Genomic DNA, 26,128 nt, shown 5'->3' on the forward strand with positions numbered 1-26,128 from the left:
CCAATATGTTTTCTCTTACTTTGGCATAGGTGAATGCCTTGATTAAGACCCATAGCTTAACCTAATAACAAGCTTTAAGTGGAAACAAGCAAATAAGATAGATTAAATATAATAAAGTTTTCCTTTAGCAAAATGTGTTTCAGCTTGTATTTAGAAGCCTGCAGCAGATGACTACATTGTCTTTTCTCTTGGAGACAAGCTGATTACAGGGCAATTCACTTAGACATTTGGTATAACGGATACTGTGTTTTCTTCACAGACCAGGGGTATACAGTCTGAGACTCACTAAGGGAAAATTGGATATGAACTTATGAATTAAAGAAAGCTTTTCAGTGCTAAAAGTTAATGTTTTCTGCAAGCCCATTGTTTTCCCATATGGGAGGGGAATAAAGATAAAAAAGCACAGGAAATCAATTAGAGTAAGTAGAAGCACTGACAGTGACGTGGTTTAGCCTGAATAAGTTCAACCTTAGGTTAATTAAGGCCTGTATTTCCAGCTGTCTATCTGGGACACTTGTTCCTATTATGATGGCTAAAATTAATTATTTGAAGATGTACATAGTTTTGTGTGTTTGTATTAAGTTAACAAGTTATGGGGGTATTCTGTGGGTGTTTTTAATGGTTTTCATTAAAACAAAAAGTCTTGTAAAATGTGACATAGGTTCCTGTACTGATGATAAGAAAAAGCTATATAAAGGATCAACCTTACAAACATTAGAGGGTGCTGTATCACAAAAGCTCTAGACATTTTAAACAGCTGTCCTATATAACAGGTGAGAATAATGACTTCTTATCATAATGGTGACACTTTCCATGTTATCTTAGAATGTGAATGGTCTCACAGGTATAGAGAAAAAGGAAAGAATATTTAATTAAATTAAAAATGCAAAGTGCAAATAGCAATACTATGGGAGACACATTTGGAAAGAAATGACTATGTGAATTTGATTAAGAAAGAATTTCAGGATGGATATTCAGCAGAATATAAAGTACAAAGGAAAAGAGGAGTACATGTATTAATTACTAGAGGAGCTCCAATAATGATAAAAGAGGAAAAAAAATAATAATGGCAGATTTGTTGTAATAAGGGCCAGCTGGGAAGTGATGAGATTATGGTGACAAGTATTTATATTCCACCGAAAAATGCTATTATAAAGCTTAAAAAATTGGAAGAAATAATTAGTTTTCAGCAGGAAATATTACTTATAGGTGGGGACTGGAATTTGATTTAAAACAATAAGGCCTTGAAGGGAAAATATAACACAAGAGGGTAGATTTCTGGTGACATTTATAACAATATTTGCTATGGAAGATGTGAATTCAGAAGAAGGAACTCTGAGATAATTTAGATATTATTCCCCATGGTACAATAACTGGGCTAGGCTAGACAGAAATTATATTTCAGAGGAACATGTACATTTAATTAAGAAATTTTATACATATCCAATAACTACTTCAGAAAAAAATGTCATATATAATTGGTGGGAATTATGAGACTGCTCAAGAAGAGATGTTTCAAAAAATGAAAGAATTAGAGGACAGAGCACATAGGAAAATCTGAGATTTTGTTGCTATAACAGAGAAACTAGAAGGAACATAATGTATTAATTTTATAATGGTGACACTTTCTATGTTATCTTGGAATCTGAATGGTCACATAGACAAAAGGAAAAGAATATGTATTATGAACTTATCATGCACATATTAAGCACCAATAATTACTAATTACTAGTTTAATATTACTGTTTAATAATTACTAAAATAAAAATGCAAGGTAATAAAGTAAAGATGACACATTGGCACTTTCCCACCTACCTGTTAAATAGAGGAGATATTAGGGAAGATAAACGTACTCCAGGAATTATAGGTAGTGAATGGGATAAAATGAAAATGGAGTTACAAAAATAGGATAGAAATAGAAAAAGAAAAGAGATTTGGTTAAGAAGTAACACAAATTATTTACAGGGGCTAACAAAAGTTAAAGTTTTATAGAACAAGGGAAATATCACAGAACAAGAAAAGGTGCAATTTCAGAGTGCTAAAAAGAAAATAAGGGAGTATCTGGAGAATATGCACGAGTTTAGAAAGACTGCTGCTAAGCAACTGTTTTTGATAATAACTCCAAAGCACAAACAACATTTGGCACAATGACTTAGACAACGGTATAAGGGGCTGTTGCCAACTTTATTGAGCCTAAAACAAGAAACATAACCTGTGATCCTGTAGAGGTATCAGAGGTATGTCAGAAATGTTATAAAAATGTGTAAAAAGCAGAGAAATTGGGAAATCGAGAAAAAACACAAATTAAAATATTTATGGAAGACTTAAATATACCAAGATTAGAGGTAGACAAGGGTCAACAATTAACAGTTAAGAGGATATGAGATAAAATGATGATGTATAACCAATCTACAGGAAAGCCTCCAGGAATAAATGGCATTCCAGTAGAAATTTGGAAGATAGGAGGTAAAAAAGTGATAAAGATCTGGAAGGTTTTGTCTAACAGTATTTTAAAAGGAGGGGAAACACCAACATCCTGGAAAAAAAGTGGTGGTGACTGTAATACCTAAAGATGGTAAAAACCCATTAGATCTAGTTTTATATAGCCCCATTTCAACTTTAAACTGTGATTATAAAGTGTTTATTTCTATAGTGACTAAAGAATTACAAAGGTGTTGCCAAAACTAATAGATATGGATCAAAGTAGTTTTGTGGAGGGAGACAAACATTTAACAACATTAATAGAACAATGAATATCTGGAGGGAAGTAGATAGTAAGAAATGCCACTGTTGGTGTTGGTTCTGGATGCAGAGAAAGCATTCAACAAACTATAATGTTTTATTTTAAGAGTAGGCAATGGAAGTATTTGCATTTCCTGATACAGTAATAATGTTAAATATGAGAGATCAAAGGCAAAAATCAAAGTGGAGGGCTCCTCTCTGATAAGTTATGGCTGAAAAGTGGAACCAGGCAGGGGTGTCCTCTTTCCCCTTTGTAATTTGCATTATATTTAGAACCACTGGCAAAGAAAATAAAGGACTCAGAAATTTAAGAATATAATTGGTATGGTATTCAAGAAAAGTCAGCTTTAATTGCAGATGATATTATTTTGTACCTGGCAGAATCAGAAAAGAACATCTCAGTGTTGTAGAACATTCTGAGACAATTCTGGGTTTTTCTGGGATATAAAAGTGATGAAGATAAAACAAATAGCTGTAAACTATGTACCTACACATAAATTGGTTCAGCAATACCCATATTTATGGAGAAATGATAAAGTATTTAGGAGTGTGGGTTAAAAAGGACACTGTTATGGCAGCTAAGGATATGTGGGAAGAGACTAAACAAGAAATAATACAAAAACTATGAAGTAAAAATGTTTTGGTCACTTTAATTTTTTGCAGAGGTCAGGCATATTTTTATCAACCAGAGGAAAAATTGTAGATAATATTTAATAAAGAGTTGAAAGGAGTTTATCTGGGAGGTGAAGAGGGCAAGAGTCAAGTAGGATAAGTTGATCCTTCCACTAGAACAAGAAGGTTTAGAGTCACGTGATTTGAAGAGATATTTTAGAGCTACACAGTTAAGGCTATTCTACATAACACAAGCAGAAAGATACAATTCAAAGTAGAAAGGAATTGGGGTACTTTTTCACACCAACAAAAGTGTGCTGTCTTCCCCACCTACTTTTTCTTTATCATGTCCTTCAGTGTGTACCATTGCTCGCTATTTTCCCCCATGCACCATTGTCCTTTACTGTCCTTTCCTTCCTCTTTCATGAAACCAATAAGCGTCCAGCTGACTGTACACCAGAGAATAGCTATTTGTACTGTACTGTAATATGTTACTATGCAGGGAGATAAGGAGAATAACAACAGTCATACAGAATACTATATTCATAAAGCAGCAGAAAGTATACTAAGAACTAAGCCAACACAGGAATAGAGAAAGGAGATTCTGCTGATAGGGATGACTTCAATTAGGGATACAGAGAATGGGCAAGAGGAGGCTGGAATTTAATGAAGAAAGCTGGCAAAAGAACCAGGGTATTGGGATCAAATAATTAAGAGAGGGAAAGGTAATAGAATGGGAAGAGGCCAAGAAGATATTTGGACGGCAGATTAGAGACTGCCTTCCCTCTCAGGGATTGATATCAGAGTATACACTAAAAGAAAGGAATCGGGGAATCCTAAGTGAAAGACCTGCACTGGTAGATTTTTTTAGCTGAATCTAGAACAAAAGCTGCTATTAAAAAGGGGTGGTTAGTACGGCATATAAAATATTGCACAATAACTATAGGAATCAGAAATCAGAAAAGATTGTGGAGATGGAGATTAGATAAAGCAATTCACAAAAAAGCAATGGGAGAACATATGTACTGCTCCCAAATATGCAACAATGTCTAGAAGACTTAGGATTTTTGCTTCAAAGTCTTTCCATGAGTACTTTTACTCCCCAGGCAGACTCCTAATAATTTTTCCTCAGGTTGATGGCAAATGTCAGAGGTGTAATGGAGAAGAAAAAGTGACTTTGGAGCAAATGTTTTTAAAGCGTAATCAGCTGCCAGAATTAAAAAAATCCCTACAGAATATCAGGTGTACAGGGCAAACACACGAGTGTAACTAAGGAAATTCATTTTTTTAGCTGGGATACAGGATTTGATTTGCCTAGACATACTAAGGTCTTACTAAGCTTACTTCTGATGGCTGCCAAAAAGCAATTACTAGGAAATGGAAATCAAAGTCTAGATCAACCATACTTGAAATAGTAAAAAATTGTAACCGAGATAAAAAGAAAAGGAAGTGGGATCTTTAAAAAAAGTGTAGGACTAAATTACATAAAAAAATGGAAATTGTGGGAACAATATATGCAGAAAAAATGTTTTGGAGGAGAAAAGGCAAGAATTGAACAAATTATGTAATGACTGACTATATTGTATAGAAAATTATATGAAATGTATCAAGTTTGTAAATATGAACTTGTTAATATGGTTTGCTTACTTTTATATAAAAGTAACTTTGCATATGCCACAAGTGATAATTCAATAAAGGTGTTTTTTTTTAATATGTCACACAAAAACAAAAAAAAAAATAAAAGAGTGGATGCTCAATGGCATGGAACACTAGGCATACATCTCCATATAACAGTCAGCTTTTACTAGGAGGAGATTCATATTTGTTATAGGTTTTTATACATTTTTTCTATTATTACAAGACTTATTTATACAGGTAGACAGCCAAGGTGGTTTGTTCCTAAATTTCTCATTATATCTGGCCACAATTAGTGCAGCCAAATCTAAACACTTCTTTAGTTGGGAATAGAACTGCATTGCATAAGCAACAGCTGAGGATGCATCAGGAAAGGTGATGTTACAAGAACATTTCAAGCCACTCAGAGAATTTAAGTAGGTCTATAAGTGTGAAATGCTTTAACTCAAGTGTGCTGACTTCAGGGTGTGTTTGTCATTTCAAAGGAAAAGGTCATAAGTTTGGTTACTATAAAGCACATTTAACTCATTCCTTCCAGTATAGCTCTTTAGAGTGTGTACCTTTCACTCCAAGTGGGTGTGGCTTGAGCCTTTAAAACATGAAGTTATCACCTTACAGTTCTAACAAATACTCGTTAACAGAGGTCAAATATCAATACAATTGTGTTTACCATCATGTATGCTTCAAGATAAAATATTCTGATACCTTGTGTGTAGCATGGTTTTGGAATTATTCAAGCAAATATGAACAAGCAATATTTGATGCCTAAAAGTGCAGTAGGAGGTAACTGCAGAAATGCCTGGAGGTGCACTTGGCTTTAATGAGTTGAAAGAATATGAGCTCACTGCCACACACATTCTTCATAAAGCATAATTCTGAGATTCCATTCAGGGCTGTTAAACAGAAGAGTAGCGAGCACACACACACACACACACACACACACACACACACACACACACACACACACACAATTACAAAAGAAGGCATATTTAAACACACAGATATACATTTATATTGCATTTTCCAACTCATCCTCTCTCAAAGACTCAGACTTTTCCCCCAAACCTTTTGTTGGTATGATTAGGCAACATTACCTAAAAAACGATAAACAGCACAGACATATCAGATGTGATACTAAAAGTACTAAAAACAACAAAAAAATGGTAGTTTGGTGATGTTAGTCAGCATTTTGGCATGTACAAACTCATTTTCATGTTTAAAACATCTAAACTTTATCAGGAAATGTGTGACAATATGACTCTTTTTATCATCTGTTTACAATTCGCTATGTCTCCAATGCCCTTTTAGCCCATCTTTAATAAATGTTATCCTTGAAAGTTATCATTTCTGATTATCAGAAATGTATGCATTTTATATGCTTGACATATTTATAATTCTAGATTTACAGCTAATCTCTATATAAACACATATTCCAGTGACTATTAAAAATGCATAAATTCCATATGTTACCATAGTAACTCCCATGTCACCCAGCACATCAGGAGGTGTGACAGAGTACAGAAGTCCTGCTCCAACAAGGGAACCCAAGCACTGAGCAACAATGTAGAAGACAGATTTGGCAAGGCTAAGTTTTCTGGTGCAGACCATTGCAGCAGTTACTGCTGGATTAATGTGCCCTCCACTTATGTGCCCAAAGCACTGAACCATGGTAGCAATGCTGAGTCCAAAGCAGAGTGCAATAAGAGGAGGTGGGGTGCTATCATTTCTACCCCAGTTGATTGTAGATCCCAAGCTTATCATAACAAAAATCATTGTTGCGAGAAACTCCCCGGAAACCGCTTTCCAGAAATTCTGTGTCCAGATCCCCTTGCATGCTACCATGATGGCGTGTGGTTTACAGAAAGATTTACAATGACTGAAACAGAAAAGAGAATGCAATTAGCATCAAGAGCAGTAGTAGCACTGATGTATTAATAATAAAAGCAAAGCAGGTACTATTTCCTAATAACTGATGTCTGATGGTCAAAAATGGATAGATATTGTGACAGTAGCCTATTACCATTGCTATCAGTTACATAAACCATTTTCTCATAGCCCAGCACAGCAAAGAAAGTGATGTTTATAGATAGGCACCATTGTTATACAGAATACATTGCACAATGTCTGACTGAAAAATTAATTACTGAGGCACTTCATTTAAGGAAAAAAAACAGCAGTTATTCCTTGTCATATTATCAGGAGGCTGATTTTGTATGCTCATCTCTAAAGAGGTAAGATCCTCACACCATTATTAATAATAATAATAATAATAATAATATCAATGCTATGGAAGGAAATTACAGAGACTTATTATAGAAACATGGAGAACACTCTTGAGAAGTAGAAGAGCAGGTTTACTGAAAGTGTGTGAAATGCCATGTTCAAATGAAATTACATTACCTAGAGAAAACTGCCTTTCCCTCAAGGTGCAATGACCTTGGAGCTGATTATACTAAAGGAATGCACATAAAAAAGCCCCCCCCCCTGCAAGGGGGCACTGGAGTTTTTTCCTTTTAAAAAAGCTTAACAGATTAGCATAAAAGCCGTTGCATATATGTGTGTGTGTGTTCATAGATATATATGTGTGTGTGTGTGTGTGTGTGTGTGTGTGTGTGTGTGTGTGTGTGTGTGTGTGTATATATATATATATATATATATATATATATATATATATATACATATATATATATATATATATATATATATATATATATATATATATATATATATATATATATATATATATATCCAAAATGGCATTTGCACTAAAGCTGTTTGCATTTGTGACCCTGACATACACAATGGCATATTTTACATGTTTCTGCTATCTTATTTTTATTATATCTGTAGTTACATCTGGTAACCCATCAAAACTAGTTTCCCATACATTATTATGTTGCAGGAATGTTTCCGTGGCTTAGTGCTAGTTCATGTTGTGTAGTGTGTGCAAGGTCCGGGGTTCGAGACTTACAGAGGTGTTTCTCTTCAAGAGGAATCTTGATGAGTGGATGAGAGATAGTAGGTTTACCCCGAGTATCACTTCTGTGTCACTGTTAGACAGAGGCACAGTATACTAACCTTGAAAAAGGGCATAGCAAAATTTATTTAAAATGGGTGGCGAAAGCCAAACACACTCTGGCTAGGCTTATAAATGCCCTAGGGCAGATAGCCTAGTATGAACCTAAGTGTTACCTTAAGATGCTGAAAATTCTAATAGGCAAAGATGGTCAGTTGGTGGCATATGTTCTGGAGCAATATAGAGCTGTAGCATTCTCTTATAAAGATGCAAGTGATCCTGGAATATCACTGGTCAGGTGGGGTCCCTTGGGGATCAGTCTTACATTTGTTGATGCTTATTTAAAACATGGGTCAGAGTAAGAATGAGTTATATTTGATTTTGCATTTCTTTCTTGGTGGCCAAAAGGACTATCCCCACGATATGGCAGAGTCAAGATCCTCCAATGATAGGGGAGTAATATCAAATTATGATCAGAATGTGTGAAATAGAAATGTTTATGAACAAATTAGATGCAAAGTGTGGGCACTTTTTAATTAGCATTCACTACTAGATGTTTGAAACCTGCTTTTTCCTGGAATAAAAGGTGAGGCACTTTTTTTTAATTACATGAAGAAATTAGACTTTTAGGTCTTTCTTGTGGTGGAAGATGTACAGGTCTTCCCTCTCCTGTCTTCGTTTTTTATGTTATCATTTTGTTTTTTAGGCAATTATTTTGGATTGTAATATTCATTTGTTTAGTAGTTAATTTGTAGCCTGTAAAGCCAGATGACTTGAAGTAGCACTCTGGCTTTGGGTTACCCTCATCCATAACAGCCAAACTGTTACTCCACAGGCCCTAACTGCTGAAGTCCTTGTCCTGCTTTTTTCTGTTTTTTTTTTTTTTTTGTTTTGTTTTGTTTTTTTTGCCAAATGGTTGTGTGCCGCTTATTTCTGAGTGCATCTACCTCTAAATCATACAGTGGAAATGATGGCTTGACCTCCAAATATAACTTTTGGGCAATGATTCTCAAAGACGGAAATCAGTGGTTAAAGGATATCCCAAACTATATTAGAGCAGACCTTGATGTAGTATACATCATTTTACTCTGGACACATGGTACCTTTATTGTGTTATCACCCCATCACATTAACATCTCACTGCCAAAGACACTGGAAAAAAAACTGTATAATCTTCCCACTTCAGTGTACTCCTGGATTAATATAGTCCAAATTTCATGCTGTTTCTTTTAGTAAAAATCCCTGAGGAGGTTACATTTAGGAACCAAAATGTACTTTGGTGAACTATAGATTACATTGTGAAAAGTAATTTAGTTTTCCTGAGAGACACAGCAGGTCATCATCCTTATTGTCATCAATTTACTGTATTTACAGAGATATGATCAAACACTAGATTACGTGAATTATTTTGGCTTGTTTAAGAAAAGCCATTGACTTTGTGGTTTTGAAAGAGCTGGCAGTAGTCTGACTGTAGTGAAACAGCCATCCTTGGGTTCATACTAGTTGGAATGGCACATTGTAAATTGTGACCTGTTTTAACATAGGTACTTCCAGAATCAGCCCTGTGACCTTTCCTATATTTCAGCATCATTATATCTTATTGCTTTTCTGGAATAGGCTTAATCCTTTATGCAGATGTCCTGACAATTGGACTACCTGATAATCCTGCCTAGAGTAATCAGGAAGGCCATGTCATGTGACCTGCTATACATTTTCTAAAGGGTGAGCCATATAGACTAAATCCCTTTCCAACTAACCACTTTAAGAAAACCAGACCCCATCATTGATTGCTTCCACTTTTCATCATTATACATAAAGCTTTGTATCAACAAAATGGTTTTACATAGCCTGGTGAATTTAAAAAAAGAAACTATAGGAGGACAGTTACCTATAGAATGTACTTAGAATGTGGTCCTATCTTCAAAGAGAAGGGAACAGATGTGTGTGTTAAATTTTAAGAATAAAATAAATTAAATTCATAACTTTGGGTAAGAGACGAGTGAGACAGGGAGGAATAGAAAAGAGGAAATTAAAATTGAGAGAAAATATGCATAAAAAAGAAAGGGGGGAAGAAGAGAAAAACAGGAGGAAAAAAGGGAACAAAAAAGAATTAGCTGAAGTAGCACAGTACATTAATTCAGCCTGCTGGTAACTAAAGTAAACATAAGAGCAGAATTTGCTAAGTTTTTACATTTTTAAATAAGATAACTGCCCATTGATGCATGATAAAAGTGATATCACCTTGTCTAGTCATAAACATTTTAAAATACAATAAAACTACTATTTAAATGATATAAATATGGTTAAGGATATTAATATTATCCCTTTGTTTCTTAGATGTAATAAGAATTGCATTTAATGATGGCTGTTTGAGCAATAGAGTGCTACATTAGGTGTAATTAACACATGCTTAATTTTAAGGTGCAAGATGTCACACTATCAGTAAAGAGTTTCTTCTTAATGACTGACGTTATTACATTTATAGTCATTACATTAATATTATAATATGTTACAATTCACTTAATTTCAGTTTGATACTTTCCTCTAAACATCAGAGATCAGTGCTCTTATTTTGGGAATGTTTTGACATACACTATGAAGCAACTTAGCTTATCAGTGGTGGAATTTTATACATTTACATATTCAGACATTATGATTTTTTCTACCTGAAAACTTTGCAAGGCTGCATTCGGGTAACTGACATTTTGGATAATCGATGTTCTGATAATTGACTGTCTACTGTATATCTATTTATTACATAACTTATAGAAAGTCTTAAAATGAAGACTTACATAAGAAGTTAGCATATATTCAAATTGTAATGCATATTAGAACAAGCTAACTAGCTAATGGAAGGAGAATGTAGAAAATAATTATCTACTTAAGAAATACATTGTCATAGTTTCAAATATTTTACAAGCCATTGAAAGAATAGTTATTAGCACATATTGATTCAAATAAGTTAAGAAGGGAAAAGAGAGGAGAAAGGAAACACAGAAAAAGAGAAAAGAAGAAAATAGGGAAGGGAGAAAAAAGGGGAAGGGGAAAGAATAAAACAGAGGGTAATAGCAGTCAACTTTTTCTTCTTTTTTAGTAATACATATTTAATCGTTAGCTGTTAGTCTCAAAACAAACAGAATAGCTGTAGTAATATGCTCCTTTATAGAAAGTACAGCTGAAGTGGTAGTTTGATTGGATTATTCTAATTAAAATAGGAATTGTGATGGATTCTATGCAATGTTTTATTATAAAGAGGTTATTAAATTGTAAAATATTCATTTTTTATTGGATGCACATAAATGAAGAAATAAGACTAGTTGTAAACTTAATGTTGGAACCTTTAACTTTTGTATAGACCAAACGTTCAATAAGAAAAGGCATACAATTTCCCAAAATTAACCAGAGATATATATTACTAATATTGTACAGAATTACTAATGAACCTATTATACTATGGATTTCAATTTTATGTCATTCAATGCTAATGGTCTAAACAACAATACTAAGGGGTAAATTGTTCAAATATATGAATGTTAACTATGCACCAGTTATTTACTTAAGGAAACTCATATTACTGAGGCTGATAAGGAAAGATTCAAATTCTTTCAATATGAAATACTGGCACAATCTTCATTTTAGACCTAAAAAAGAGAGGTGTCAATTTTTTGGAAGATGAATTTGGTTATGCCTACAATTTTATTTAAAAACTATGGCATGTTTGCTATGGTTGTATAAAAGATTATGGACATTAGTCAATATTTATTGGTTCCCTGATATGGGTGTCAGAAGAGCAAGGAAACATCTTTATTATATATTGAACAATATGAATGGGAACATAATTATATTGAGTGGGGGATTTTAATTGTATATTTGGGAAATTTGAATCCATCAGTGTTACAGAGGCTAAAATATCAGCTACCATAACAACACTCAAAAAGTGGATAGAGATGTTACATTTAAGTGATTTCTTTTTACTAAATGGTGTAGACTCACCAACATATTTTTATTATTCCAGCATTTTTGCACCCAATCAGGAATTGATAAATTTATGATTTCACATGACCTCAAATCTAAAATTCAAGAATGTAGAAGAATTTAATGTCCTAGTACTGATCATAATGATTTAACACTGAAATTATCAGCAAACAATGACAAAACAACTTAGACATTCTGAATGTCAGCTAACCTAATCAAGCATGATGACTTCAAAACATGTTTGTATAATAAAATAGATATTTTCTTGGAGCATATTAAAAATGACAAGATAAACATATTAATGATTTGGGATTCATTAAAAGCTCATATTTATGGTAGAGTGATGTCATGGTACAGAAATCAACTCAATCAATAGGAAAATAAATTATTGAATTTGCAGAATAAATTATTTATAGCTTTGAGGGAATTAATAACAAGAACCATCAAATTGTATTTTAGAACTTAAGAGCACTAGATATAACAAAGTATAGACAGAATTCAGAGACATTTTATCAGAATCCAAGCATTGCTATAGTACATTAAATGTAACCAGCAATAAAAATACAGTTAATGGTTCCCATTATGAGAATTTCATGAGAATCACAGATAATATGAATCCCCTCTGACTGAAATGAAGATTACCTAAAAAAAAATCTATAAATTACGTCACTGAAAAAAATAACTGAGCTTTAGGTAACATGGTATGTTACCAGAAATGTACAAAATACTGTCCCTCAATTATTAAATTTTTTTCATGAAGAATTAACATATGTATAATTAATCTCAAGACGTCCCTCATGGAAATGCTCTTTAGTTACTCCAGTTCTAAACTCAAATGGCAATTCAACCAATTTTTCAATATCCAGACCAATTTCCATATTAAATATTGATTGCAAAATAGTAATGTCTATTACTGTGGACAGAACTAAGCTTTTCATACCTCATCCAATAAATAAAGATCAAACAGGTTTCATACCAACAAAGCAAACATAATATAATATGAAAATAACATTAACTATAATATATGTGCTAAATTAGAAAAAGCAAGATGGAGGTCTAATAAGTTTAGACACTGAAAAGGCCTTTGATACAATCATTTTGTAACATTTATTTAACATTTTGGATTACTATGTTTTCAAGTTTTTTTTTTTGTTTTTTTTTTATCAAAAATATCTATCTTAATAACAAAGCATATGCAAAAATACATTCTTGTGTATTGGCTACTTTTGAGATTTACAAAGATATCAAGAAGAGTGCCTCTTTCACCAATGACATTTGTCCTTGCAATAGAAATACTGGCATCAGTGATCAGGAAGAATTCAAATATTTGTGGTAAAAATGGGAGAAAACTAGAAAACTGCATTTTTTCTGATGATATTATGCCAACAATTCTACTAATACACATCTCAGTAATAGAAGTCTTGGAAGTAATTCACAATTTTAAGAAAATTTCAGGGCTGCATTTCAACAATACAAAAACTAAGCATATGATCCTTAAAAGCTACCAGAATTTAAAAACAAATAGAGAATGCAATAGGCAAAGAAATAAACAAAGTAGATTATTTGTGAATTGCAAAAGTCATGGGAGCAAACTAAAAAAAAAACTATGAAAAAATTACAAGAAAGAAAGAAAGAAAGAAATACGTTCATATAAACATGGGACAAACAAATGTGTTCTTTTAAGGAAAGACTGCTACTCATTAAAAGGATTTTGTTACTAAAATTTTAGTATATAATACTAACTATAGCTCTAACTTCCAAAACATCTAAAATAAGCAACTTTAGATAAAACATTTAAAATTTTTTTTGTGGTATCCAATAAAACTCAGAAATGCATATAAGCACTATATTAGAAAATATAATAGCTATGTTATTAAATTATCAGACATAGAATCATGCACTGGGTAGAAGAGAGTTATGATTCAAATTGGAAGGGGTTGCACCAATCATTATTTAATTTAAATAGAAAGGAAATTTCCTCATCTTTAGAATAAACTATGGGCAACAAAATGTGGCTACCACTATGTAAGTATATGTAATACAATTTACATCTCTCAATAAATTCAACTTATATCAACAATATTTAAAAAAATATATATATATATATATTATTTGGCATAAAGATATTAAAAATTGGTTTCATTTATTTATTCCATTTTCTACTTCAAAATGATTGATGATAAGGTCCAATGTTTTTGAAATGGGTTAACAGAAAGAAAAAGGCTTTATATGATAATACAATTATTTCCAATAATGTGATCTAAAAATTTTAGAAGACACTGAGTCTGAATTTTGTTCTGAATCAAATGATTGGTTGTTGATGCAAACACTCAGAACATATGTACAGGACATATTCTAGAAAGTAATGCAAGAAAAAACAAGATACTCCCAAATTGCTTTTACCAATGTTAAATTATATATATGTATGATTCATAAAAACATTATTAGAGTATAAAGAGAGAATACCTGAAAGTTTATGGACATTTGTATTACAGAATGAATAAAGTAATACAATAGTCAATAGCAAATTACTTGTGTTAAAATCTGTGTGAAATACACCAGTTGTACAATTTTGAAAAGTATTTACTTGGAAATTCCCTCATAGAGCATTTTATTCTACAAGTCTTCACAAAAATGTATAAAGAAAATAGGATTAGTTGCTGGATATGTAACATACAAGCGCACTAGAAGCATTGCATATATATATATATATATATATATATATATATATATATATATATATATATAAATGTGTAAGGCTGAATGACTATTGGGAATAAGAGTAACATTACTTTATAGATTTCATGGCCAAAGAAGTTTTCTCTAACAAGACATATTGCATTGTTTAATTTTCCTATACCTCAATCCTAAACAAAGATCAGTACTATGTCTTATGGACCATTTTGACAATATCTATAAAGAGTGTAATTAGACTTTGGAAAAGTTGTAATTCTTCTCAGGTTGAAGATTTTTCTGATTCTTCTGAAAGGAGTAATTTTTAATGAACATGAGCTTGAGAAACAAATGACCAGTTTTCAAGAACCTCAGTCTTAACCACTGGTCCATATTACACCTGATAGAGACTATGAATCAAATAAAAAACAGAAAAAATTGTAGTCTAAAAACTTAATTGAAGAGCTCCGTCATGATAATTTCCAAAACTCATGAAACCCAGACAGTGTTCCAAAGCAACAACCTTTTATTCATCACAGACAAGCATCCTCAGTAACAAAAAATCAGAAATACTTTACAATGTTAAACATATCAGTTTTTATACACTTAAAAGTAGGTGTGGAAAATATATGTATTGTTTAATTTTAAAACAGCCTACTCCAGGCAAATAACATAAACAGGGCCATAAAAGTGCTTTTAAGAACAGCAAGTACCCACCCCCATGCACTCAAACTAAATCCCAGTTAAGGAATACACTACCTAATTTTAACCCACATTCCAAAATCAGGTATTAAGAAAAGCATGACATATATGTAAATATACTGACTTTTAACTAAAATCACTTTTGACTAACTAATGCGATAAAGCCTTTATTCAATAAAGCCTTGATGAAGGTTTTATTGTACTAGTTAACAGAAAGTGATTTTAGTTAAAAGTCAATCTATTTACATGTATGTTATGCTTTCTGTGACACCCGTGCCCTGGCCCAGCAATCAAGGAGCCTCAATCCTTACCACTGACACCAGAGAGGGACTCCTAGAAGAGGAAAGAATAACTAATACACACAGTAAAGTAAGATTTCCCTTAAGTGCACACCAAGATCACAGTCAGTCTGGGGTTGGTTGCTCCCTTTCTCACTAGGTCCCCAATAAGACTCTCCACTGGCACAGCTATAGGGTCCAGATCTCAGCCTAGCTGGCAAGCTAATCTCCAGTACCCTCTCTGTCCAACCGGTGCTTCATGTCCTTGCCCAGGTAGCTGACACACATCCACACTTTGAGATAAGTATTTATACAACTTCACAGACACTCCTGGAAAAGGCTGACACAGATTCTCCAGCTGTGCCCCTTTACCCAGACTATATGGCAGTAATTTCTGCCACCACCAGCTAATATTATCAGCTACTAAAAGGCCCTTAAAAGGCTGTCCAATTATTACTGTGCAATATTATTATCCAATTGGTAATGTGACTATTAAGTCTAAGGCTTATTAGAGTGGCCTATTACAGTAACCTCTATAAATATGCAATGTACTCTAGAACCTACTTCTCTACACAAACCAACCACAGGTAAAGGTTTTTAAAATATTTAATAATAAATAATTAAAACACAAGTCAATACTACTACACCACAGAGATATCTAAGAGTTCAGAGATCACACAGAAACTTAAAATAATACAGTAGGACAGGTCTGATGTCAAAGAAAAACACTTAATCTAACTTTCTAATCCTTAGCTATTCTTAAGAGAAACCACAGTGCTATAATCTTACTTACATACATAAAGAGCATAATACGCAGTGCTGGGTTGATGGTCCAAGATAAATGCTTTCAGTCTCTCACTGAACAATAGTTTTTAAACACTAACCAACAGCTCTGCTGTGGCCCCCCAAATTACATCATTTTGACACTTAGGTTTTCCCAGTATTCACATTACATCATCTTGACACTTAGTCTGGAGTTCCCAGGCAAACAAACTGCATTATTTAGCAAGCTAACACCTGCTCAGGAGACTACAATACAAGGCATTTCACATATACACTCTAGCAGAAACCAGAGCAATAAAGAACCTTCCTCATGTAAATGCTGACTCTTAACTTTAACCTTAAAATAATGGGCATGAAACCTTCATCCAGACTCACTGGAGCCGACTTGTAAAACATCAAAGAGATTCATAAGATCTTTTCAACTTCAAGAGACACATTTGAAATGCTTGGCTTGGTTTTCCTTACTGCAGATGGCAATGTTGCAATAATCTTGAATTTCACATTTTACAGTGTTTTCTTTCATTTAAAAACACAAGCCTGTATTTTACATTTATTTATACAGTTGATAGAATTATGTATCAAATTCTATCTGACTAGGCTAGCAGCCTTCACCCATCTTCCTCCAATCTTCACACTTTCCTTAATACCTGATTTTGGAATGTGGGTTGGAATTAGCTAGGTTGTGTATATCTTAACTAGGATTTAGATTGATCTAAGTAGTAGTGTGTGGGGGTAGGTACTTGCTGTTCTTAAAGGCACCTTTACAGCTCTGTTTATGTTGTTAGTGAGGATTGCCTCTCTGTGACGAATCGCTTTGGAACACTGCCTGGGTTTCATGATTTTTGGAAATTATTGTGACTGAGCTCATCAACGAAGTTTTTACACTACTAGTTTTCCTGTTTTTTATTTTTTTCCTCAACACTTATGTTGGTGAGGTTGGAACTAGACAGATTCCTGTGCATGTTCATTTTTTAGACTATGACTCAAACCAAAAAATCATATTATGGATTGTATTCTTTCATAACTCTAACTATCCTGAATTATAATATTCTAACCAATTAGAAAACTGCATGCAATTGTGACAATTTAACATGTGCATCCATTGCAAATAAACTACATAGTTGATTTTCATAATTGCTTATGGTTATATTCTAAAATAAGTTGCTTAAAACTCCAAAATTTGTAGTTGTTATGATATTCTGCAATGTAAATCAGAAGCCATTAAATTCTTTGAAAAAGATCTATCGCATAGGCCAACTGCATGTGAAACTGTTGGAAATTATGGGTACATGCAATGGATGAGTAGCTCATACAACTAAACTCTGATTTCCCAATGGACAGAAGAAGGCCATCAGTTCCTGAATACTTGACTCTCACCCCATGAAACAAATAGCTACATGGGGCAACTGGGACATACAGGCTCAATGATCAGTCAGGGGGATCTGGTAAAAGAAAAAAGAAAAGCAAAGAAAATAAAAAATAAATAAATACATACATAAAACAAGTCTCCAGCATACAAACTACAGGATATGGTTACATATTTTGTTATATCGCCTTTTCTTTTCAGAATGCCTGGTTAATTAAACGTTTTTTTTTTTTATCTTAAACCCTGACTATGAGCCTGGCAACTCAAGTTCAATTAGATATACTGTCCAGCAATGCTGTCTGGGTGGAAAGGGTTACATTTGAATGAGGTTGCATTTTGTAATTTCATGTACATGTTGATGCAAAATTCAAGACTTCTAGCCACATCCCCAAGTGTAGCAACCAGAATGGCTGCTTCATAGAGTAGTCAGAAATCTGGCCAGTGTGCTGGCTATGCTTCTGATGAAGATATCTAACTTGACCGATAATGAAGTGCCTGAGGATTGAACAATGGCAGTGCAGTACTCTTTTGCAAGCAAGGCAATTGGAAAAACTTCAGAAGGTATCACAGAGAAAATCTTGTTGGAAAGGATGACTGTTCTCCTACAGGAAGCAACTCCATAAAAACAGCAAACATGGATTCATGACTAGAAGGAACTGTCTGTCAAACTCGATCCAGTTTTGTGACTGGATTACAGAACACTTGACAGATGATTACTTGTTGTAGCCTACCTATACATTTGCAAAGGTCTTTGCAGCTGCTAGGTAAACATCAGGGGTTGGGGCTCAATCAATGACTAAGATACAGCATAGGTGGAATGCTGCGAACACAGGGTTATGGTGAGAAAGCAGATGTCAAGAATAAAGGAAGAGGTGAGACATTACAGGAGTGGTTGTCTCTGTGTTCAGTGCTCTTTGGTGAGTGCTTGCTTCAGACATATCTGAGGGAACAGATAATGTGATCAGTGTCAATCATGAAGCAGTACTGTGGCTACAGTTAAAATGGCTGTGTAGCATTAAATGCTAGTGCCCAGCTACAGAGAAGTTGGTTATTAAACTGTGAAACAAAATAACTGTTAGAAAAAAGCTAGAGATTTGTTGACTAATAAAACAATTACCAATGACAAAACCAAGATGAAAGATGTTCAGGGATGTACCAAAATAATGAGTTACTATAAGAAGCTATGAGGACTGTCCTGACTCTGATCAAAAAACATTATTGAGGAAAAAAAATAGTATTACTGTCCTAATGTTCTTTCAAAAATGAATAAAAAACAAACTGTCAAAGGCATCTAAACAACGGTCTAACTAAAAAATAATGTTTCAGAGAAGATATAAGTAATATCTAAAATAGTGAAGTACAGAATAGAACATGACATGTCAGGTATTGTCCATCAGTGTTAACTCACATGCAGCAAATAGCATGGAGCTGTGCAATATGCATTGCATTGCATTCCATAACAACAATCCATGGAAAAAGATGTTAGTGTAAATAAGTCCAGGAAGAACATGAAGTTAATTGGGCACATTTGTTCCAATTCAAGGAAGCCATGTATAGTAGTATAGTACATGCATAGATTATTATTCCCAGATCCTGAAAATAATCAAACCAACAAACAACAACAAATGCAAATATGATTAGAGCATCAACGTCTACATTCCTGAGGCACAAGTACCTACTGTCATATCTGACAATAGTCTGCAACACAACAGGAATTCAGAAGATCTGTGCATAAGTGGAAATTCAGAAGTATGACATCAGTTATACCTTGCCTGCAGTATAGTGGCCAAGTGGAATGAATTATATAAACATTGTAAAATATCATGAACAGCAGTAATAGCAACATTTATAAGGATTGTTATCTTTCAGTTTTGTAATATAGGAGCAGTCTGTATCCTTCATTGGTCTAGCTGTCAGTGGGCAAAAAGTTATTTACTTCAGCAGTGGAACAAATGTGGTTTATTAACTATATAAACATAAATAAAGAAACTAATTCCATACATAGTAACTCAAACCAGCTACTACTATGGCTGAATTTAATAAAAATGTAATAAATATAGAAATCTTGAAATTTAAACAGAATGTGGACAAGTTTATAGTTTCATTACAAGTAGTTATAGGCCCAGATTATGAGACGATAGGGCAGAATGGTGTAGACTTAGTATTTTAGAAAACATTTAGCCAGAGAGATAGCACCAAATACATTTTGAAATATTGCTCAATGTGCAGAAGTTGAGAGTAAGAGAATGAGGCAGTAATTATTACAGCCCTGCCCATAAGAAACACTGAGCATAGAAAGTCACATCAGCTAATGGAATGAGTTGTATAGATATCTACCTGTGGTCCTATGCCTAGTGGAAAGTCATATAACATGACAAATTAAGCATATCATATGTAGGTCATAGTTCTAAGGAGGATTGCCAATAAGAAGAAAGATAATAGTCGACCTCTACCTTCCACCTGTGATTACTAACACTGGCATTTATGAAGCAAATCATACATTTAAATTGTGCTACAGCAGTTCTTGGGAAAGTACAGTGTTGTACCAACCATAAATGTAGATGTTCGAGTGTTCACCCTGCTGCAGTCATCACACTTGGGTTATCCTGTTGTCAGGTGGTCCCGCAGTCGGCCGGATTTCCAAAGTCTTGGTCCGACGTCGGTTGCTGTCGCCTCATCCCTGACGTCAGTGCGCCAGGGGTACATATACCACAACCAATGCCATTTTCTTCAGTTTTTCTTGCCCCAGATGTCAAGTGCCCCCAAAAAGGTGATCCAAATTAGTACAAAAAGGTAAGAACACTGTACAGACACAAAAAATCCTTCAGCTATAAGCAAATACATCAGTAAGGCATAGCAAAGATTTAGTCAGTAGATCAGAGGGGTTGGAGGGAGGGTAACCTGGACTGCAGCAGGGTGAACACTCGAACATCTACATTTATGGTAGGTACAAAACTGTACTATGTTCATCGTGTTACCCTGCTATAGTCATCACACTTGGGTTGAGTCCCAAAGCTATGGTAGGGTGGAGGCATTATAGAGGGTTAGAGGAGGCAATGAGGCCCTGCAGAACTGCAGTGGCAAAGCCTGCCCTGGACTTAGAATAAAGAGGTAAGTGATAGTGTTTGGTGAAGGTGTGTACAGAACTCCAAGTTGCAGCTTCTAAAATTTCCTTGGTAGGAACCCCCCTGAGAAAGGCTGTAGAGGTAGCTGTTGCCTGGTAGAGTGGGATCTAATGGTAGGAGGGACTGGTTTCCCATGATGGGTATAGCAGAATCGTATGCAATGGCCTATCCATTTAGAAATGGTTTGCTTGGATATGGCCCTCCCTTGAGAAGCTGTAGCATAGGAAACAAAGAGCTGGTCAGTTTTTCTGAAAGCCTTAGTTTTATCCAAGTAATATCAAAGCTGCCTGTGAATGTCCAAGGAATGCAGGTGTCTCTCACCTTTGTTCTGTGGATTGGGGAAGAAAGTGGGTAGATGGATGGTTTGATTTAAAGCCACACTGGAAACCACCTTAGGCATGAAGGTAGGATTAGTTCGTAGAGAAACTCTGTCTTGATGAAAAATGAGGAAAGGTTCCACTGCCATAAGTGCCTGTAATTCTGAAACTGTCCTAGCAGAAGTTATTGCCAGGAGCAAGGCAGTCTTCCAAGATAGGAACTGAAGGTCTGTAGAAAAAGCTGGTTCAAAGGGAGGTAGTGTTAGTTTTTCCAGGACAAAGTTGAGATCCCATGTTGGTTTAGGAGCTCGTCTAGGTGGTCTAATGTTTTTTGCCCCTCTGAGGAACTGCCTTAGAAGTGGGTTTGAAAATAAAGGTGGATTCGTGTCGTAGTGAACTGAAATAGCCGAAGCATGGATTTTAATTGAGGAGAAGGAAAGTCCATTATGCAACATCTCAGCCAAATACTGCAGAATGTGAGGCATATGAGGCTGAGTTGTGTCTTGGCCTCTAGCTTGGTTCCAAGCAGAAAACCTTTTCCATTTGTCTGAGTAAGCCTTCCTGGTGCTTGGCCTCCTGGCTTCTAGAATAACATACAGTACTGCTTGTGAAAGAGGGGCTGGTTGGCTGCTTAATTGATTTGCCATGCAGCCAGGTTTAAGGTTTTGATCTGGCTGTGAAGAATCTGCTTGTCTTGCTGCGTGAGCAGATGAGGTATTTGAGGCAATATCCATGGTGGGCTGTGAGCCATATTCTTCAATAGCAGGTACCAGTGCTGGCGTGGCCAGTCTGGGGCTATGAGAATCATTCGAGGTTTCTCCTTTTTGACCTTCAAAAGAACCTTTGTGAGAAGAGGCAATGGAGGAAAGGCATATGCTGTCAGGTTTTTCCAACTGAAGGAGAGAGCGTCCACTTTTCCAAGCTTGATGGTGGAATGTCCTTGTACAAAATTTTGTCAGCTGGTAGTTTTGAGGACTGGCAAACAGGTCTATATTTGGTAGGCCCCATCTTTGAGTTATCATTGCAAATATTTGTGGGTCTAGCTTCCACTCGTGGGGATCTTTGATGTTTCTGCTTAGGTCGTCTGCCAATGTGTTTTTCTGTCCTGGCAGGAAGTGAACTTGTAACTGAACTTGGTAGGCCAGAGCTGTGTTCCATAAGATTATTGCTTGCCTGCAAAGAGGGTAAGAATGTGTGCCCCCTTGTTTGTTTATGTACCACATTACTGTGGTGTTGCCCGTCTTTATTGCCAGTTGTCCAGGCTGTAGTAGATCATTGAAGGCTGTCAGAGCTTTCTGTACAGCTAGCATCTCTTTTTGGTTTATGTGCAGTTTTCTTTGTTCTGCAGTCCATAGGCCTTGAATGCATTGCCCTGCCATGTGTGCCCCCCAGGCATAGTCTGAAGCATCTGTTGTGATAGTTTGCCTGGGTGGGGGCAAGGTGAAAGGCTGACCCTTGTTGAGGTGACATGCCTGTGCCCACCATAGAAATTCCTGTTGAAGGCAGGGAATGAGAGATATCGGTGTGTCCAAGCTGTGGCTGTGTTGAAACCATACGCTTTTTAGGTACCATTGTAATTTCCTCATATGCAGTTTTGCAAATGGTATTATCAGAATGCAAGATGCCATGAAGCCCAAAGCCTACAGAATTTTTCTTGCAGTTAATTGGGACTTTGTTGCCATTGTCTTGAAATATTGAGTCAGTTGTAATTGCTTGTCTGGTGTAAGATAAGCCTTCTGGGCCGTTGTGTCCAAGCTGGCACCCAGGAATGTCATTTTTTGTGAGGGTACTAGTTTTGACTTCTTTTCGTTTACTGTGTACCCCAGACAATTTAGTAGATGCTTCACAAAAGTCAGATGTTGTAAGAGAATGTCTTTTCTTTCTGCTTGGATGAGGCAGTCGTCCAGGTATGGATATATTTGAATTCCTCTTTGTCTGCAGTATGCAATTACTGGTGCCAAGCATTTTGTGAATACTCTGGGTGCAGTAGATAAGCCAAAGGGCAGTGCAGAGAATTGATAATGGGTTGAACCTGCAATGAAACGGAGGTATCTTCTGAAACTTTGTCTGATAGGGACATGCAGGTATGCCTCCGTGAGGTCCAACGTTACCAGCCATGCTTCCTTGCCCAACATGGGAAGTAGCTGCTGTAGTGTTAGCATCTTGAATTTGGGAACTTGTAAGTAAGTATTTAGAATTGAAAGGTCCAGAATTGGTCTCCAAGCAATTTCTTTTCTGGGTACTAGGAAGAGTCTTGAGTAAAATCCTTGACCTTGTTCTTGAGTTGGTACCCTTTGAATGGCTCTCATGGCCACGAGAGCTGCAGTTTGTTTTTGAGCCTCTGCCCTTTGATTTTGTGGCAGGTTTACCATTCCTCTTTTTATTGGCAAGGTGTGAAAGTGGAATCTGTATCCTCATAAATTTATGTCTAGGACCCATTTGTCCTTTGTGACCATGTGCCAGTTGTGTGCAAATAGTGCTAGTTTTCCCCCCAGGGGGGCTGACAAAAGAGCTTTGCTTGGCCAGCTGAGGTGCAAGTCATTGAGTTTGCCTTCTGGTGGGTTGAGACCTGTCTTCTCCTCCCTTCTGGGCTGGAGTGCCCCATTGGCGAGGTTTATATTGAGCTTGTGGTTGTCCTCTGCCCCTTGGGCGCCTGTATTTACCCCTCTGAGGCCTGTCAGTGGCTGGAAAGGACCAATTTTTTGTTGGCCAGTTTCTGCTGAAGCGAGGGGGTTGTACCTGTAGGAAATCTTTGACTGACTGCATTGATTTTGCCGTATCTTCCATTTTCTTTAAAACTTCTTCTGCTTTAACACCAAAAAGAACATCCTGCTCTAAGGGAGCATCTAGTAGTTTTGCTTTAACATGATCAGGCAGACTTTGTTCCTTTAACCAGGCATGCCTACATATAACTGATCCAGTGACAGCTGCTCTGCAGGAGGCCTCCAAAGAATCAAACCCACATTGTAAAGTATGTTTGCCCACCTGCTCGGTGGCGTGCAACAAATCCTGTACTTCTTTCAATTCAAATTGTTGAGGGAGGGTGGTTATCTTTTGTTTTAACTGAGAGATCAGAAATTGCTGATACTTAAGCATATGAAATTGACAGTTTAGAGCTCTCATAGCTAAAGTGGCTGAGGTGTAAACCTTTTTCCCCCATCTGTCTAGTGCTCTTGAATCCCTTTCAGAAGACACTGAATTTTTAGCCATGGAAGCCTTAGCCCCCTTGGGACCCTGGGAGATAGTCGCTGGGTCAGCTACTGGGCTTTTGTAAAGAAATTTGTGGGAATCAGGTACTCTGTAGTATCTGTCAGGCTTAGCCGGGGCAGGAAGCAGAGAGTCAGGATTGAAACTGGATTCTAAAAAAACATCATCCACAATGTCCAAAACAGGAGGGATGGCTAGAGGCCTGTGCTGGGGGAGTAAAAGAAACTCTCTGAGCCTTTTCTTGGAATCAGAGTAATCCTGACCTTCCCAGTGAAAATGTTCCCTCATAGTGTGTAAAGTATCCCCAAAAGAATAATCTTCCGGAGGGGAAGTTGAGAGAATAGAGTCCTCAGCATCAGAGTCTTCATAAGGAGAGAAGGAATAGTCTTGGTCCTCAGAGGAATCCAAAGAAATAGACAGTTGTTCAGAGGAAGCAGATTCTTCCTCTTGTCTAGGCCTATTGTCAGGAGGAGGCTGAGAACCTCTGATAAGAGTAATCAAATCTTCAGCCATCTTAAGCATCTGTTTCTTAGGCATAGGGCCTTGAACAGGAGACTGAAGTGAAGCCTTTTTTGGTTTGGAAGGAGTCTTCGATTTGGAGAACGTTTTGACCATAAGAGTAGTCAGTCTGAAAACGCCTTCAGAAGGCGATGGTGTTTCAGAAGTGCCGACGTCCTTGGAAGGTAAGTCGTCTGTAGGGCCTGAAGTAAAAGGCTGCGTCGGCCTAGTACATTCCGTCAAAATATCCGTAGCGGTCTCGGGTTCCTGAACTGTGGTAGTCAGAGGCTGCGTCAGAGCCTCATTGATAACCGGAGAACCGGAGACCGGATCAACCGAGGCCTCGGAATCGGGTTTAGGCCTGGGCTGTCGATCCTAGTCCCTGTGCTTTTTGTGCACGCCGGTAGTCAGTAGCTCCGACGGCATGTTATAATTAAATTTTCTGCCAAAAAAGTGTCATGTGAAATCAAATCGTCTTTTAATAGTACGTTTATTAAATCTAGCACAAAAACGACAAGAAGTGACGTTGTGATCAGGGCCTAGGCAAGGTATGCAATAAGAATGAAAATCCTTATGAGGTATTTGCTTCCCACAAGAAATACAATTGTTAACTTTTTCTGACATCAGTCTGAGGCAAAAAAAGTTTCCCCAAAGGGGTACTTAGCTTTATAGAAGACTTTGGTCTGAAATTCGAATTCGAAAATCTCAGGAGTTGGCCGACTGGCACTTGCGAACTACTTCTGCTTCGGGCACCGCGCGGCAAGAAAGACTGGAAAAAATGGAGTCAGTTGCAGTATATGTACCCCTGGCGCACTGACGTCAGGGATGAGGTGGCAGCAACCGACGTCGGACCAAGACTTTGGAAATCCGGCCGACTGCGGGACCGCCTGACGACAGGATAACCCAAGTGTGATGACTGCAGCAGGGTAACATGATGAACATCAAGGCATATTTACTACAGCAGTATTACTGATAATGGCAGTAAGGACTTACTACTGAGCTTAAGTGATTGTATTCTCTTACTAAATATGGACATTTTGTGTTATTATAGCAGATGTTGTACAGGGGATGATTTGCATTACCAAGTGCAGATGCCAATGCATGTATAAAATTAGGTGGACCTGGAGTTTGCCAAGATGTGGTTAACACATCCTTCATAGGTTCAGTACACTCAGTCATCAAACCCATGACCAAGGACA

At 36.1% G+C, this 26,128-nt stretch overlaps 1 protein-coding gene across 1 annotated transcript in view; it reads right to left on the bottom strand.

Annotated features, from left to right (window-relative positions):
* The window catches only part of AQP4 (aquaporin 4), a 264,205-nt gene that overhangs the window by 102,262 nt on the left and 135,815 nt on the right, over positions 1-26,128 (bottom strand). Inside the window, exon 2 of the mRNA XM_044065439.1 lies at positions 6,460-6,865. Within this exon, the coding sequence (XP_043921374.1) occupies positions 6,460-6,865 (406 nt within the window). The remainder of the gene's footprint in view (positions 1-6,459; positions 6,866-26,128) is intronic.

This window comes from Protopterus annectens, chromosome 3.part0, assembly GCF_019279795.1.
Source record: "Protopterus annectens isolate FY-2018-M chromosome 3.part0, PAN1.0, whole genome shotgun sequence".
NCBI classification, from domain to species: Eukaryota; Metazoa; Chordata; order Ceratodontiformes; family Protopteridae; genus Protopterus; species Protopterus annectens.